An 18,375-nucleotide genomic window follows, 5' to 3' on the forward strand; every position below is an offset into this window, starting at 1 on the left:
ACAAAGGAGTGGATGACATGAAAGCCAAACTTCTTGAATATTTAAAAGATCTAGAGGGATCATCCAGACGTAAGGTCGGAGAAGTAAGTAGAAATTCGCCAGTGTATATGCTGTATATGCGCCTGATTTCTGTTCGGGAATGAATCAATAAGTCGTTGAACGCCTAACGAGGAAATAAGGATGAATACAAAACAACATAAACCGTGGGCATACTTTTATAATTCAGTTCGAATAAGCGTGACAAATATTTGCATAAAGAAACAAATAACTTTATCAAAATTTAAACCATATACGAACCAAATCATGAATAAAATGACATAAAAGTGGAAGCAATTTGACTGAGATGATCGAAGGATATGTCATGGATAAGACTTTGTACGAGCACAGGCAAAAAATCCTCTAGCTCTGTGTTTGAGGCCGCGTGTGGGCGTGAGTCAGACTGTAATTTGTAACGACTGACCTCTCAGTTGATTCAACTGATCGCGAGAAATGCTCCATAAAATACTGGATTTTGCATCTTTTGATCCCAAATTGTGATGTTCTGTAAGCCAGATAAATAAAGTTCACTTACGTTTAGTTGTTTGCGTGGTATTTTGTGATTTGATGGGGTTTTGAGTCCGTTAATTCCTTGCTAGCCGTCACCGCCACTTACAAAAGTCTCTTTCTCTTACAAACGATAAAAGGTAAGTAAACTTTATTTATCTGGCTTACTGTTGATTCCAGTATGGGATCAAAAGATGCGAAATTCAGTATTTTATGGAGCATTTCTCGCGATCAGCTGACTCAAGCCGAGGTTAGTCGTTACAAATTACAGTGAACGTATGAGATCAAATAGCGTTTCGTGACGCTTAGGTCACGCGGCCTTAAATATTCTCAAACACAGAGAATTGTTTGCCTGTGGTACGAGCAACAAACCATGCGCCATGTCTCAGTGATCAGCTGATGAAGAAAATTTTAACATTTTTAAACATTGTTCAACTAACCTCCATCGTTTAATGCAAATATTTATCGAACCTTAATGTCACGCCATTAAATTTTGGGCAAAAACTCAAATCTGCTTTCCTAGACTTCTATATTCCGTGATCCTTTTTGAAAAACACTCTTTCTGTGGCACACATTCAATTATCAACTTGAAATCTCTGTACTCTGTCCACAAATAACTGTCGAACACCATCGAGAAGCTTAGTACTTGAAAAATATTTATTGCTGCAGTTCAGACGCATTGTGAGCTCATTCAAAAGCAAAATTTTATGAATGAAGAAATTATTTTTATTGTGATAGACCGATACTTTATTCAGTAAAGTATTTAACATCAGGTATTCAGGTTTAACAGCGTACGCTTCTTCTTCTCAACTTTATATGACCTTACACCATTAGATGAAGCATTTTTTCGCACTTGTGGTAAATATATATTTGGCCACCCCCTTTTTCTCTGTTTAGCTGTTCTCGTTTGAGTTTAACCACGACGTCGATTTTTCCTTCCTCCATTGCCGCCATGTTGACTTTGTAACCATGTCTTCTTGTTTCCAGGCTCCACGGATATTGTGCTGAGGTACTGGGCCTCCTAGTTCCAGACTCCTTATCCACTTTTTTTTTGTTTGACCGACCGACCGCCCCAAAATCAGAAAACGAAAAAAAAGGGGGATGGCCTTTGACAAAGAGAGATACAAAAAATAATCTAGTCCAATTGATATTATGGGTCAATAGCCATACGTACATTTAGCTTTTGAATCTGATTTTAATTCACTATTCCCTGCCCCGTGTCACGCGCTGGTAGGGAGCGTCAAAGATTTGTTTTTATCCTATTCGGCAAAGATATGTATTTTATTTGAAATCGGATTGGATATTTGAATTATTAACGAAATACTAAGGATATTTTAACATACAAAAACTAGCAAAAGTAATATACCCTCCAATGGGTAGCGATTTATCACCTGGATAGCGTTTTCCTCCATTTAAAGAAAGGCCCTGCTTTTAAATTCGATCTAATTTATTTCATTTATCTATTTATATTAGACGTTTCAAGTTTTGTCCGAAGCTTGCGAGACAGATGCACGCAAACGTGGAATGCTGTGTAAACTTTATGAGGAGGCAGCGGAGTTCTTTAAGCAGTTGGACGAAGATTTCCTCATGCAAAACCTCCAGGAAAGCTTGGGAGATTTTAAGACAACTCTAGCAGAATATCTCAAAAAGCTCAAACCGAGGGATCAATATGTTGTTCTTGTTGCAGGTAAGCATTGAATGCTTAACTGACGTTATTGCCGTTACCTTACGTGAAGCTGCCTATTGATCTTTTAATTTTTGTCATCTATACACGCATGATATTGCGATCCACTTTTTACTTTTAATCTTAATCGTATTTTCTGTAGAGGAAGTGGTTCGTTTGAGTTTCCTTAAATCTCAGTAACTTGACTCTTAAAAAGAGGTCGTCTTTCGTTCCTTTCGTTCTTAACGGCTCGCATCCTTATAATTAATAACCTTCTGTTTAGGAAGTTGAAGTTCATACGTTATTATTGGCATGCTTGTATTTCAGGTTGGATGAGGCGACTGAGCACGTACCTTGATTCCTTTTTATTTGATCAAAATGTTGATTGCTGTAAAATTAAAAGGTCCATTGTTTGGTTAACTAGAAGCGTTATTATAGAGCAACTAACACATGGGTTCGATTCCCGTCGGGGACTCAGATTTTTTTTTGTCCCACGCTCGTGTCATGTGTAATAATTTCTTCACTATTTATCACCGAGCTTGAAATTTACCATCTTTATTATTTACTACATGCACACATTTGATGATTTCGACATTGCTGATCCTAGCAGTATGCAGGACGCGTGTCATATATCAACCTAGTAAATGGCCCAGCTCACAATGAGTCTCTCGTAGCTCAGTTGGTTAGAGCGCCCAACCGGTATCTGGGAGGCCATGGGTTCGATTCTCGTCGGGGACTCAGATTTTTTCTTTGTCCCACGCTCGTGTCATGTTGAATAATTTCTTCACTAACACAGATTATTTTTAACAAACAGGTGAAACCAGTGCCGGTAAAAGCAGCATCATCAACCTAATTCTCGGAGAGGATCTTCTGCCATATTCCATTCTTAGCACAACATCAACGATATGCGAATTGAAATATGGCGAGAAGCCTGCGATTGGAGTACACTATAAAGACGGTAGCGGAGAAACACGTAAACCCTTTTACAAAGAACTCGGTTATTCTTCGGCGACTTGTAAGGAGGAGATAGAAGGATTTGTTCAGGAAAAGAATGAAAGAGAAAAAGGTTCTCCATACAAGAAGATAGAGCTGTTTTGGCCACATCCTTTGTTCAAGGTAACATTCAATTTCTGGGGGATGCACATGTATTGCGAGTCTTCCAAGGGTGATGAATTATTTCCGTGGGGCGAGGGATATGTTAAAAACATTTTGAGTGAACAAGGGATATCTCGATCTTCTGTATTTTTTCTTCTTAATTTTTTAGTGGGAATCAAGGAAGAAAATGCGTATTATAAACAAGGTCTTAGGAACACGATTGTATTCCCCCTCAGGAAGGCCCCCTAAGGAAGGCATATTCTGCTCATTCCGGTACCAGTAAAATTCACTTTGGCCTCTTCGCATGAAGTGGCACACAAGGGTCTTCAAGGTTTTCTGAAATCATTTGGATTTTTACGAGGAGAGATGATTGACTACACCCAACCCCATTAGTGAAGGGCCAGCCGGATAATATATTTCGTCAGGCTTCTCCCGCTTGACAATTCTCTTGTGGTTGAACCTGTCAGACCTCAGCCAACATAGATTTTTGAGATAATTCAAACGTGCATGCATCGAACATTCTCAATTGTCTTAACTGTAGGCAGGTGTCATGATTGTTGATAGTCCTGGAGTGGGAGAAAGCGACGTGATGAATGAATTTGTCCTCAGTTACTTGCCACAAGCCTTTTGCTTCATTTATGTGATTAAAAGTTCCAACGCTGGAGGAATTCAGGAGGACAGGGTAAGGCGCCACTTGCATACCCCCACAAGGGGGGCTAACGTTTTTTGTTCTAACAAGACAAATCAAAAGTATTTTGCAGTAGTTATTGTTGGTCACGTCTAGTCATTCGGTCCACCATCTTGAGTCCACCATTTTCGAAAACGCTCTAGCCTGCGTTGCAGACAAACTAAACCTATATCGAGGATTTTGTGGTACGTCCGGCTGCAACGCGGCCTAAAACGCTCATGAAATGTAACAATGTCTCAATTCTGTAATTTTGCTGGCGTAAGAAAACGTCTCGGTAAATGTTCACCTCGCCTCGCAAATGCTAGTACTATGAAAATAAGAAAGGTGATATTTTATAAGAACGTGCATTAAATTTTGCACAGTAAATTCTGAATTGTAAACAAGATGAGTAAAATCATTCAATCTGGTTGGCACCTTTGGACAGGAACTGTGTAATCACAACGGTTCCTTTTCACTGCCTTATTAATTGTTTAAACTGTTTGTTTCTTAAGTTGACAAGCCGATAACCCATTTGAATGATGTTTTGACTATGTCACTGTCTTGCATATATGCTATAGTTAACGATTTATTTGAACCACCTTGAAGAGCTTCTTTATAGTGATTATTTGCACGATTTTGCCCATAAACAGCTTGGTGTGTTGCTCAACCATGTCAAAGAGCTGAAGGAGAAAGCAAACATGGATGTCAAGTTATTCACTTTTTGTGCATTATTTGTTTGTAACATGTGGGATCAAATTCCTGCTGAGAATGTCGAGGATGTAAAGAGGACACAAATTGAAAAACTCACCAAGAAGTTGGGAGAACTGGATCAACAGAAGCAGATCATTTACTTGTCGTGCCAAAGAGCGCAGCACGCACAGACGTATGGTGTCATAACTGAAGACTTTGATCAACTGTTAAGTGGAATAAACAATCTTGTGATTTCTTCCATGCAGACTAGTCTGCACATTTATTCCAGGTAAGGAGACAAAGAGCTAAAAAATTGGCTCAATTATTTTTAAAACCTACAAGACGGAAAGGGGATAATACAGTAAAAACCCGCGTATAAGAACAAGTGGATTAAGAACACCCAGGCCTGATTTTTGGAAATAAAGTACCATTTATATAAGAACACATTCAGCCTGAAAAATGAAAGTTGTTCTTATATGGAAAAATATCAAAGATCAACACTACTTTTCATTGCACACATAATAGTTCCACCCCAATTACAGTACAGTATTGCCTTGATTTATCAATTTTATTAAAACTAAAATACAATTGTGTGCATATATATTGATTTCATCTATTGGTAGCCTAGTATGTTCCTTATTTTAAGAAACTTTTTTTAAGAACACTTAAGAACACTTACAGGCTGATTTTGCAGATTATAACCCTTTATATAAGAACCAAATCAGCCTGAACCGCCCAAATTGGTGCTCTTATACGCGGGTTTTTACTGTATCTCGCAAGACGATATGGTTTAAAAATCCAACGAAAAGTAGAAAATAATTTGCGCCATGCTCAGTCCATAAGAAAACAATACAAACATGTCCTCGTTAAAGTTCAGCGCAAGGTGCTGAGGTAGGGGAAGGAGAGATAATGTTGACGGTCTCAGGTCGATTCACCATCATAGGCTAGCAGCAAGATGTAATAAACATCTAAAATAACATGGAAAAACATTGAACAATTTCCTTTGTCTGGAGAAAAAGCTGTCAACATCAGTCAAGCGAACTTATCTCCAGACAGTGCTAAACGTGAAAATTCATCAAGTAACACCCAATGCAATTAAAAACCAAGAGGCAATTTCATTTAACACAACTCTCTTTTTTAAAGCAGGCCATTTCAGCTACAAGTCATTATCATTTTATTCATTCATACGTTTTTAATAAATACAGATGGCTCGAGAATGTCCTGTCTCGTGTCTCCATTCAAGTCATTACACTGTTAAAAACAACGGACATGTCACGCCAGGAGATAGAGAAGAGGATGAAAAAAGTCATGGATAGAATGGTAGAATTGGAAAGTTCACAGGATCGCATTTTTGTTGAACTAAGTGAATATCAGTCGCAGGTGATAAAAGAGATCATTGAAAATCTTGTAATCTTTTTCAAAGCTGAAGAAACTTCTAACAGTTTTTGCAATTGGTCTTCGTGCAAAGTGCCTGATCCTAGAGCGACATGGGAGGAAACTAAAGGTGAAGTATTACAGTGCATTTCCGAAAGAGTCCAGCAGTACGTGCAGGAATGGGAAGATGAAGAGAACCATTTTGCAAAGGCCCAGGTTGCGCTGATTAAATATTTTACTGAAAAATACGACATAATGGAAGAGGAAATCCAAAAGGTCGAAGAAGATGTTCTTATTGGAGAAGTAGATCACAAAAGTCCTTCTCGTGAAGGAGAAGTTGGAGAAGAATATCTCAAACGTCCTTCTCGTGAAGGAGAAGTTGGAGAAGTAGATCAAAAAAGTCCTTCTCGTGAGCCTCCCAAACCAGCAATGTCTCGTAAAATCCTACCCAAAAAGTCCACAGATGTCACTACTCCAGTGTGGTTCCGTCAAGGTTTGGCCTCAGTGGTAGTTGGTGCACCATTTCTTGGTGCTCTTACGCAGAAAGTCAAACAGAGCTTCCAATACAAAAAGAAGCTTGAGAGTTACAAGAAAGACCCAATCTCCTACTTGGAAAAGAAATCTATGAAATGTCTTAAAATCATTGCCAGCGGGGATAGACTGCTTCCGTTTATAAACGAACAGTTGGAAGATGCCGTTAAGTTCCTGTTTCAGATCAAAGCTCAGATACCACGACAGAGAGAAGGAGATAAGAAGTTGTATCATCGGCTGCTCACCGAGACTAGAAGCAAGTTCGAGATTCAAGGGATTTACAAACCCGTGAGCACGCGCTTGGAGAAGTTAAAACGAGACATCGCAGTGTTCAACGTCACAGAGATAAGGAAATCAGATTTCTTAGGCGGGGAGTTAAAATGGATCGAGGAAGAGAAATCTGTCATTGGAAGAGGATCCTTCTCGACCGTGTATTGTGGTGTTCTTTCTCGAAAAGGAGAACAAGAAGTTAAGGTGGCACTCAAGGTCTACAGCAATCCTCTAAAAGGAAACAACGTGTGGCATTTTATTGACGAGGAAATAGCTCTAAGGTATGTCGTTTTAATAAAATAATTTTCCCGATATTTTTTGTAAACCTATTTTGTTTTGTGGAAGACCGAAATATTTCGCACAAAATGTTTTGTATCTCAATGATAATAGACGACTAGTCCGGGTGCCCGTGCTGGGAAAGGGGGTTAAAAAATGGTTCCGTTTACTCGACGAGCTGGCAAACTTTGAGTTACCCAGCAATGTTCCTTAGGCCTTGGAGAATAAAGCTGGGGTGGCAGTGGAGCGGGCTAGATGGGCCATTGCAATTGACAGCACTTTAAAGTACACCCCCTTGAGTTACTCAATTCTGTTAAACTAAATTTTCACAACAATCTGGGATAAGATGAGAAATAGTTTATGAGCTTTAACTATTAACCTTTTTTGTCCCATAACATGAAATTTTCACAAGACGTAGTTGATGCATTGTATAACTTGAATTTGTTATAATACGTCACGTGATCAGCATGTGACGTCACAAACTTTTTAATAACTGAGAAATTCAATATGGCTGCCCCGGTTTTATGCATACCCGCAATCACAAACGTCTTAGCATTTTACGTTTGTTTCTATTTTTGTACAAAATGTCTTTCATTTATCAGTTAATAACTATTGAGGTAAATACGACAATTTTCTCTTCAAAAACAAGACATTTTACATCTAAAATAAGATAATTTAAAAGTAAAATAATGGGAATTGAAGTAAACTGAAAAATTGGAAAATAACACTTTTAACTTAAGACAAGCACGTAAGCTATATATTGAGCTTAAATCTAAGGCATTAAGAAAATATTACTCTTCTTGCATGGTAATCACTTCATTCGTCTTGTCTTTCACACTCTTAAGCCCGAGTGTAATTTTTACGGGGGCTCTAACGTTCTCTCTTTGTGCTGTCCCCCCGAACCCCCAATATTCCATCCCACGTCCACATGGTCATATATCCTCAAAAGCATTCGCTCAATAGTATTCAAAGTTCCAAATGTTTACTTAAGTGAACGTCACGTGTCATTCATGACGTCATTTTACGCATTAGTGACGTCACAATTCAAAATGGTCGACAAATTGGATCCTTCAAAAATGTCAAAACTGTGCGAATTGCTTTAAAATTAATTGAAAACGGAAAAATAAATATAGATTCAAAACACTGAAAGTTGAATTTCAACAAAATACCCATTTAAAACATGGTTACTATACAAAAGTCAACTTACTTGACCAAATGATTGACGCTGCCACAAAAACGTTGCTCAGCAATTTTAAACCCCTCCCTCCGTCTCCCCCTGGCTAATTAGGGTTAAAGATCCTCCTCTTCTTCATCTTGACGGACGTTGCTGCATTCTTTTTCACAAGTGCAAGCCGCCGTACAGGAGAGCCCAATTTTCCGGCAGGAACATCTCGCAGTGCATCCTTTCTTGCACCGGCATACAATGAGTTCCAAAAGGCTTTCCGGCGCTGGCTCCTTCTCCATCAATTTGGGAATTAGATCACCATTCTCATCCTTGACCCATCCATTCCCATCTGGTGATGTTAGTGAAAGACTTCTCTCCCGGGCATGTTTCCAAATGAAGCACTGATAGTTTGCTCGTTTGACATGGTACAATGCACTATCTTCAGTAGGCGGAAGTTTGCTGCTGTCCAGGTGTTTCTTGGTAAAAAGCTTATACCGAAGATGATTCAAGTTTGAAGTGGCTTCTCCGTAAAGAAGTCCGATGAATTTGAAACAAACAGTCACAGTCTCATCGCTAATAGCTGCACAGTCTCTACCAAGGTTCTTTAGTCCATCAAAGTCATCTTTACATTTCTTCAGTGATGTGAACGCTCCTTTTTTGCCTATGCCGTGGAGGTTACTAGTTGAATCGCATCCTGTTAAAGCATGCATGGCAGGTAAAAGATTGCACACATCTGGACCTACTTTTTCAACAGCGTCATGAACAGGAACGAATCTTCTGTTTCTTCCAGTACCAGTGTGGAACCAAAGCTCTTGAATAGACAGTTGGCTGAAGTGATACCAGCATAAAACCGCTACGTCTGTGTCTGGGGAGAAGATGACAATCCTCTTGAAAGAATTTCTGACGTCTAGTGGTTGGTTTGCGATATATTCGCAATGCACAAACATTCTACTGTCTGCTTCTTCGTGGTCGGAATGGAGGGGAATTATATCCTCCCCGTGCAGCGTGTTCGTGATCTTTACTGCTGACCCATCTTGTGATGCTAGAATCAGCGTTTGCCTATCACTGAGCTGTGATGAGAGATTCTTACACCAATCAGAATGGAGAAATGTGAGCAAATCAGACTTGTTTTTTCCACTGGACAAGTATCGTTTCAGACTGGCAGGTAACTTCGTTTGTCTGCTCTGAATCTTTATTTCTGTGACTCCAAACTGAGATCGTCTGGATCTTTCCCCAGACTTTATCGAGTCTTTCACGTCATATCGGTCTGGAACAACATGAACATGGCTAGCGAACTGGAATTTAGCAATAATAGTTGCTGCAATTGTGTCAGATAGCTCTCCGAACGTTTTCATCTTTCCTTTTGACAACATCTGAATTACTGCCAAAAGGTCAACTATGTACGCTGTTTGATGCAGATTACCAGCAGGGAGTGTGCCCTGGGCAAGACTGTCCATGTCTAGTTCCTTTAGTAAAGTACTCTTAGTTGGTTTCCTCAGTGACCCATCCATGTTGGCTAACGAAAGAGGGACAGATGCAAGTTCATACGATTGCACTTCTCGCAGATCAATGTCACAGTCTTTGGATACAACAAGAAGTCTACTATACACCTGCCTGTCAAGGTTAATTGCCTTCAGAACCTGTTTGTCTTTGCTTGTTTTAATGGGCTTGTTCAGCGTTTGAAAAGTTTTAATGTTCATCTTTTTCAAAGGATCCCAAAAATTTTCCTTGTCGGATATCAGCCTGTCTTGAACAAACTCTGCCATTGCCTTCTCGCCTTGCTTTTTAGCTGTGAGTAAAGATTCGGCAACTTCAGATGGAGCAACTATCCCAGTAGCGATATTTACTAGTGGCATCTGTTCTCCCTCATACTGACTGATATCAAATGGATTAACCAATTTTGTTTCAATGCACTGAATGATATTTTGCACGTCGTTTTCATCTCTTTCCATTCTTTGTGATCCAAGTTCTTTGTGACAGTTTGAGGTTGGTAACATACCACTCATGGCTTTGAAAGACGTTGTTGCAGCTGCCATCATATGAGCTGTGAGTGCCCATCTGTCTCGTGTTTCCTCCATGCCTGTGACCCCGACGATTCCTCCTTTTGTTTTCGAATCTCGGTTGACTGTTTGCTCTAGAGCCATGTCTGGTGCGACCGAATTGAAGGATGACTCTGAAGATGCTGTGGAAACAGCGTGGGACCCAATTTCCGTGAATTCTTTGTGTACTGACGGGGCGACCTCTTCCATCAACTTCATATCGGTTATGTAGACTGCTCCCCAACGGAAGTAGTTTAGATGGTCGAATGCTCGGTCATAAGGCAGCATTGCATTGAATGTTTCGAGAAGCAAAAGCCAGTTGGCATCTCTGTCACCATGGATGAAGTCCAACAGCAGCCAAACCATTTCCATGTATTCATTCCAGAATGCGAACAAGGCTGAACACTTACGACCATACTCTTTGTACTGGGTGAACAGTGGATTAATCTTCTCAAGTAACAATGTTCCCAGCTCAAGTGCTTGCTGTCGGATTTCACTCCGTTGTTGCGGTAAAAAGCTTTGCCCTTTTTGAAAAAGACTGAGAAGGTTCTGTTTCTTTTCTTTGATGCAGTTTATAGCTGTCTCATTCACTTCGCCATTTTTTTCTAGCCATTCCAAAAACGAGTCCCACTGTAACCTCTCCAATGCTTCAAGAGTTAGTTTATGAGCTCTTATTGCTCTGTTATAGTGCGTCCCGCTGATTATCTTTGCTGCAACACTGCTACCGCATATTTCACTTTCTATCCAAAGATCCTCAACACCTGACTCTGACATTCGCTTTCCAATAACACCGAGAAAATTCTTAGCTCGATGAAAGCCTCCCAGTCGAACAATTACATTGTCCAGTTCTGGTGACACAGCCCATTGAATGCGCTTGGCCTCACAATAAATTCCTTCGTCAAAGGTGACCACTACGTTTTCTTGATGTAGGCTCTCGCGGAAAGTCTTGTGAAGACTTTTCAGGCATGTGTATACTGTGTTTGCATCTTTAACGGGCGCAGGTATCATTGGGGGAAAACCTATACGGGTTGGCTGTGAGTTGTTCACGGTGATAATGGCGTGAAAGCCACTCCATCCGGGAACGTTCTGCTTTGCTTGTGTTGGACTTACTTCAACAGTTACCAGCTTTGTTGGAGTGTTTCTGGTAAACACCCAGGCTCTGTTTAAGCCTTGAAGCTTCTCTCTCTCAACTTCACACTGTGCAAAGAAATCTTCCTTGACTTGTTTAACAAAGGTTGGTACTGGTGTCTTACTGGTGAACTCAAGCTCGTACAATTTTGTTTCGGCACATTTCAACGCTCGTCGCCTGACCTTGCTAATTTTCTCAACACGAGGTATCAAGTCCTTCGGATCGATTGGGAATCCCTTTTGGTAAAATGCCATGCTCATCACATGCACACTTTCTTTTCCATCAACCGTATCCTGCATGTAATCTGCATTGTCTGCAGCGCATTGAACTAAAGAACCACTGTCAATGTTGGAAGGCAGAATTGCTTGATAATAGCCCCCTCCGTCTTCAAACTGACTTAAACTAATTTCCGCCCATGTTGTTTCGATCTGTTCGCATTCCCAGTAGTTGATACTGTGGCCATGATGGTTTAACATGGTAATAATCTCTTTTCCTCGTACCAGGGTTTTTACAGCTAGCCCAAGGCCTACGTTTTTGGGCATTTTCTTCTTACCTCCTGAATTGCACATTACGATATCTTGTCCAATGGCTAAAATGCTTCTTGTCTCAGTCTCCTTTAGAGTACATTCATCTAAATCTGGCTGTTCCTCGATAGGCACTCCTTCTCCTTCAAATGCTCTCTGAGATTGCAAAAGCCATCTCAAAAATTGCTGTAGTCTGGCTGGTACACATTCTTTCGCCTTTTCTAAACTTAAGTCGGATACGTTCAGTGGTTGTGTCTCGATTCCACTGGCATCTTTTGTTTCACTTCGAAGGATAATGGCTGCATGATACAGTACCTGGGAACAAGTGTCGGTCACTTCTGGAGATTTTCTTGAATCTTTTGTAATTTCGTTCAGCTCTGCAACAAGATTAATTATTTCTCCAAGATTCAGGGAAGAACTGCAAACAAGTTCAGATTTATTTCGCTCATACTGTGGATGGAATGTTATTTTCTCGCCATATTGATGGACCAATCGCCTCTTTAAGTTTTGAACTTTATACATCTCAGCGACAGCTTTCTCCATTCCAGCATCAGTAAGGTGGCGTTTGTACATATTCAATAACGTCGCCATGTCGTATGCTCTTCCCTCTTCAATCAGCTTATGTCCAATATCGTCGACCAGCTTCAAAAACGCGCTGTCGTAATTCTCCTGTATGCTGATGTCGCCTTGAGAAGATCTAGACGATGATGTGGCAGCTGTATATCTCTTATAACAGCCTCTGTGGTATTTTGCGTTGGAAGCAATTAGATCTTCGCCACGAATTCTCGTCTGCATTTTTTCGTCATTGCGGCACTCGGCAGCATGCATTAATTTTTCATAAACTTGCGAAATTGTAACCTGCGCTAGTTCTCTTTCCCCTTTGCATTTGACCTGTTGGCATACCAAACACAGGTCCCAATTGATAGCCGTTGCTGAACTTCGGAGCTGAACAGATGTCGATGGCTCTGATAACAAGGCACTATGTTGTGTGCTGGCCCGCTGGTGTTTAACATTCTCATTACTGGTGTAGGTGCTGTAACAAGATTTATGCCACTTTACTTTACGAACTACGAATGTGCTGTTTTTAAGGTCGGGAGAAATGCGTCTAAAAATTTCATCATTCCTCAGTTTAGCACATTCAATGAATTTGTTTACAGACGACTTCATCCCATTTTGAAGTTTTTCGTGTTTCTTGACTGTTTGACATTTGATGCATTTGTCATAGTTGGTACTTAGTCTTGGTCTCTTGGAGCTTAGCCTGATTCCTGGACTACCCTGCTGATTGGATGCCATCTCTTATTTGCTACAGGAAACAGATAATTGTTCAGGTCCAACTTTTCAACGCTTCTCTTGAATACAATGATTTTGGGGGCACGGGGAATTAAAATCCAATTGTGATTAAGCCGGGCAAGAGTTTTTCTTTTTTCAAGGGGGATTCTACACGCGATAAAAGGGTCTTGTATCATTCAGGATATTTTGGTTTTAAGTTTATAACACCGTGTCTTATCTGTTTATAACTGTTTTTTTCTTTTGTTGCTAGTGAAATTGTCAAGTTATTTTGTCTATGGCCGTTCACTAATTTCTATCTGTAAAGGCTTCTTTTACTTGACAAATTGTTCAAAAAAGCTCACGATTTTCTGGGAAGCAGTTTGTAACACCAAGACTTATTTGTACTGATCTCTTTTAATTTTCTTGCAAGTGAAAATGTCGAGCTTTTTTAAGGCCGTTCATTTATTTCTAATTTGTTAAAACCCCTTTTCAATTGATAAATTGTCTTCTTGTGTTAGCGAGTTTCAATTTGAAAAGCTCGCCATTTAAAGATCAAAAGTCTTTTCCCGCCTTTCATTCATGAGTGCTTTGGGTAGCACTTTACATTTTTTTCGCAAGTGAAATCGACAAAAACTTATTTACGGCCGTTCATTTATTTCAGATTAGTATTTAGTTCTTTTATAACTCGACAAAGAATAATTTGTAAGCCCTTTTTGAAAAGCAAATGATTGTTTCTTTTTTACTGCTTCACTGCAGACGCTTTTTTGAAAATTTCGGATTGTCTAAAAGTGTGTATTAGCGTTACAGTTAACGTTATTCTTCAAGCGGTAGTTTGCCGCCGGTTTAAGAAATCGTCTTTCATTGCAATTCTTTCCTCCACATTACGCTATTTGTATTACATTCTATATTATGTGCTCTTGAATGTACTTATTGCGTGGTGTCATGGTATACCGTTAACAGAATTGATTAATTAAGTATCGCGGTGTTCTTCGCGCGGCAGAGGTGTCTTCGTTACATCGTTTCAACTTCAACTTACTTCAATTTTGCACCTTTGTAACTCAGTTTTGAATGCATTGCACCATTTAAACGACTTGGGGCAAATTTACCGGTTAGCTATAAACCACAGTTATCTATCTTTAGTTTTACGAACTTACCTTGTAGGAACTGGAAACTCCATCTTTCCCACAATCAAACAATCTACAAGTACTAAATGTATTCTGGGAAAACATGTAACCGTAAGGTATTATGGGAACTAAATTTTGTGACATAAGCAGATTGTCAGGTGAACAAAAGTCGAATGAAAGTCATCTAATATTTTTTAATGTTCAATTTAATAATGTTTTCCAATCGGTGTGAACTCGAAAACAATTTAATACAAAGTAAGTTACACAATGTCTGCATGTCATTACGGAAACAGAATGTTTCCTGAAATGGTAACCATGGTTACCAAGGGGATGCCCTTACATCAAAGAGTAAAGAGAAGATATCAGTTTCAAAACTAAGTTAATCTGACGATGTTTGGAAAAAACTTCACTCAACTACACTACAAAAGAACAACAACATTCTTAGCTGTGTTATGAAGTGGAATTTTAGGGCGAGAAAAAGTTGAGGGGGGGAGGCCTTCTTTAATTAACTTTAATTATTTTTCATATGCAATTTGAAATTTTATACCTATCACACCACTTAGATAAAGCCTTAATTAAAACAAATTCCATTCAACACATTAATTTGCAAGATTTTTTTATTCTTAGCTTACCTCCAATACAGCTGATGCTATAGTGTTACCCTTGAAACTCACATTAACGTTGCAAATTGTTGCACCTAAATGGAGTGACTTGCGAACCCTCCCACTACAAACAGCCCACGCCATAGTTTCCACTGCCACCCTAGCATTGACTACCAAGGTCCAAGGAATAATTCTAGTGCAGTTAAAATTTGCCAGCTTTCCAAGTAAACGGAACGCCCATAATAGTTCACGGGCACCCGGACTAGACCTGTTGTTTGAAAAATGTACAAAAAATGGATTCTACCCCTTAATGCGTACCCCCAAAACAGCAATTAAAACACCCCGGTGTGTTTTTTGTTTATAAGCTGAGGCAAACCTATCCAAATAAAAACGAAGCAGTGCCTTTGGAATTCAAGGTCACAAACATAATAAAAAGGTTAGAATCAAGAAACAAAAAAGATATTGTTAGATATTGCAACCGGCTTCCATGCGACCAATGTAACCAATTTTATTATATAGCCCCGAGTGTTTTACTGGAAAATAGACTACTCGTAAAATTCATACGAAACTGCATCTGGGACTGTATTTTCCATATCCTCACTAGTGAGGATATCGATGACGTCATTTCCCGCCTTTGCACGTTTGTTTGTGCAAAGCTGCCAAACGCCGGTTGGAAATGGCGAGCATCGTGAAGTTCACTGAAGCCAAAATAAAACCTTTTACTGAGGAGCAGGAAAATGCTAACAAGAAGAAGAAAACTTCATATGACTTGAAATTATTTAAAAGAGCTTCTTGCTTGTGGAGAGTCAGACGAAGGGAGGGAAAATCAAGAAATTCCAGCTGCCGAACTGCAAAAATTCGCGATCAGAAATCAGAAGAGCGGTTAGTTTGAGCAGAAACAGATTTCAAAACGGCGAATTATTTATTGTCAGTGACATTGATAAAAGCTAATAAACAGACTGTTTTTACATTTACGTTATACATCTTTTGAAAGCTTCAGTTCGCGAAATTGTGCCTTTCAGTTTGGCAAATTGCTCAATTGTTATACACCTGATTGAAGAAACGTTGACCCGTGGAAAGCAAAAACGATAAACGATGCGACCCAAATGTTTACTGGGAAATCGGAAAAAGTAATCGTCTTCTGCGACAGAATGAACATAGTAATAAGACAGGTTGCATAAATCATGCTTTCAACGCTCTCAAAGAAAAAAAATGCCTTGATTATAAATAAATTGAACATTACTAAGCTTACCAATGATGTGTACCCAGAATCCCATTCGGTCTTATCGTTCATGGTTTGTGCTTTTCACGGGTCAACGTTTTTTCAATCAGGTATATTTAGCCGTCGCTCGTGTTTAACCTTTTGATTAATAAAAATGTTTTAACTTTTACTTCATGCATGATATTTGTCTATATAATAAAAAGAAAATTACACGGTGGCTTGAAGATATGAATTTTATTTTCTCGTGGTAAAAGCAATATTTTACTCAATCGCTGCGCTCATTCGTAAAATATTGCTTTACCACTCGAAAATAAAATTCATATCTTCGCGCCGCCGTGTTTTTTTCCTTTATATATAGTACGTATATCAAACCATCGGAATTACATCTGAGAAGTAAATTTAATATGCAACAGTTGAAGACCAAGCTTAACGGACTCTAGTGGTCATTTAAATGAAGCTCAACTTGTGTATAAAAGTGTTTATTTATATTTTTTCAGAGAATTGCGTCATCCAAACATTGTAAAGTTCTTTGGAACGAATCTTCAACAGTCACCATGTGGAACTAAAGTGATGATCATCTTAGAGCTCTGTGAGTGCTCCCTCAAAACGCACATCATGTCCCATCCAGAGAATGCTCCAGCCCACTCAGAAGACGTAACAGTGAGAAAGAATGCACTACTCTGGGTTCTGCAAATTCTTGATGCGTTGCGCTATGTTCACGATCATGAATTTGTCCACCGGGACCTTAAGTTGGACAATTTATTGGTAAGTAAAAATTTCTTGATTCATATTATCCTTAGATAGGTAAGTAAACCATTATGGTTTCCTGTTTCTAAAACGTAAAAAGGGAACAGACAGGTCAAAGAGCGGATACTCCTTGTAGATTAAGTTCCTCACTTACCGTATTTACTCGAATAAGCGCCGCGGCGCTTATTTAATTTTTCGCACCACAAGTGCGGCGCTTATTCGAGGGCGGCGCTTATTTAAAATTTGGACGCCTCAAAGAATCTAATCTAAACGAAACTTCTATAGTAAATAAAAGAAGGATCTTTTGATTGTCATGATTCGTATTTTACGGAAGAGAGTAGTTGCACTTGCTGTCCCGACAAAGCTCACGGCCTTCACAACGTTAACAGAACTGGGCGAGCGGTAAAACATAACTTTGAACTGAAAAACATCGCTTATGATGAAAAGGAAATTCCAAGGCTGTTTTAGAGCTTCTTTGTAGTGCTATTTTTGTTTATACGGAATTCCTCGAATAAGCGCCGCATTGGGACTGTGGCGCTTATTCGGGGGCGGCGCTTTTTAACTTTTTGTCCCGAATGCGGCGCTTATTCGAGGGCGGCGCTTATTCGGGGGCGGCGCTTATTCGAGTAAATACGGTACTGATAATGATGAGGGTGGTGGTGGTTGCTGTGGTGGTGGTATTCTGTTTTCCTTTTTTCAATCACGGGAGTCCAGAACTTGTGCCACTCACCATAAACCCGTTTATGATTCATCTTGCTATGCGTCTTCTGTCGTCAAAAGTTCCTAGATAGGTCAGCACTCCTACAGTAGCTGAGTGTTTTTCTTTAACCAGTGTTCCATGCCTTAAGATTTGTGACCAACTGAATACAGTTTCTTTTTTATTAAAGTGGGTCTCAAATTTAAAATTTACCATTTTCTTTTATTATACCTTTATATTGCTTTTTTAGCTTTTTTCTTCAATGTTTTTCGACATGTTCACGATAAAATCATTATACGAGAATTATGGTACCTGAAGCTAGCTAGCAATGAAAGTATCAGCTGCGACGGGTGAAATTATAGTCATACTAAGAGCCACTGTGCATACGAAAACCATCTAAACTTATATGTTGCTTTGCTGTTTGTTTAGCTGACAGTTGACAACAAAGTGAAACTAACCGATGTTGGCGTGGCCAAACATGAAAGAGACATATCAGGTACAATGTGCGGTACTCTGCTTTACCTGGCCCCCGAAGTCCTGGAAGGTCAAATCTACAACAGCAAGGCTGACATGTACAGCTTTGGCATGATACTTTGGGAGATGTGGTATGCCAAGACAGCATTTGAAAACGAACTTGGTAGCCGATCTCAGTTCAAGCTTCTGAATGATGTTAGTGGGGGACTTCGCCCAAGCCACATTGGCGGCACACACCATCCTTGGGGAATGTGGCAACTTGTTATGGTGACGT

General features: G+C 39.6%; 2 protein-coding genes across 2 annotated transcripts in view; one reads left to right on the forward strand and one right to left on the reverse strand.

Moving 5' to 3' along the window:
- LOC144664110 (dynamin-like protein 2) overlaps positions 1-18,375 on the reverse strand; it is a 125,151-nt gene that overhangs the window by 54,504 nt on the left and 52,272 nt on the right. The gene's annotated exons all lie outside the window — the stretch shown is intronic.
- LOC144662979 (uncharacterized) overlaps positions 7-18,375 on the forward strand; it is a 19,500-nt gene continuing 1,131 nt past the window's right edge. Inside the window, exons 1-8 of the mRNA XM_078523905.1 lie at positions 7-83; positions 2,017-2,230; positions 3,021-3,322; positions 3,843-3,983; positions 4,619-4,947; positions 5,864-7,114; positions 16,681-16,948; positions 18,057-18,373. Coding sequence (XP_078380031.1) covers positions 18-83; positions 2,017-2,230; positions 3,021-3,322; positions 3,843-3,983; positions 4,619-4,947; positions 5,864-7,114; positions 16,681-16,948; positions 18,057-18,373 — 2,888 coding nt within the window. The 5' untranslated portion in view covers positions 7-17. The remainder of the gene's footprint in view (positions 84-2,016; positions 2,231-3,020; positions 3,323-3,842; positions 3,984-4,618; positions 4,948-5,863; positions 7,115-16,680; positions 16,949-18,056; positions 18,374-18,375) is intronic.

The sequence above is a fragment of the Oculina patagonica genome, chromosome 8, assembly GCF_052425735.1.
Source record: "Oculina patagonica isolate OP01 chromosome 8, crgOcupat, whole genome shotgun sequence".
NCBI classification, from domain to species: domain Eukaryota; kingdom Metazoa; phylum Cnidaria; class Anthozoa; order Scleractinia; family Oculinidae; genus Oculina; species Oculina patagonica.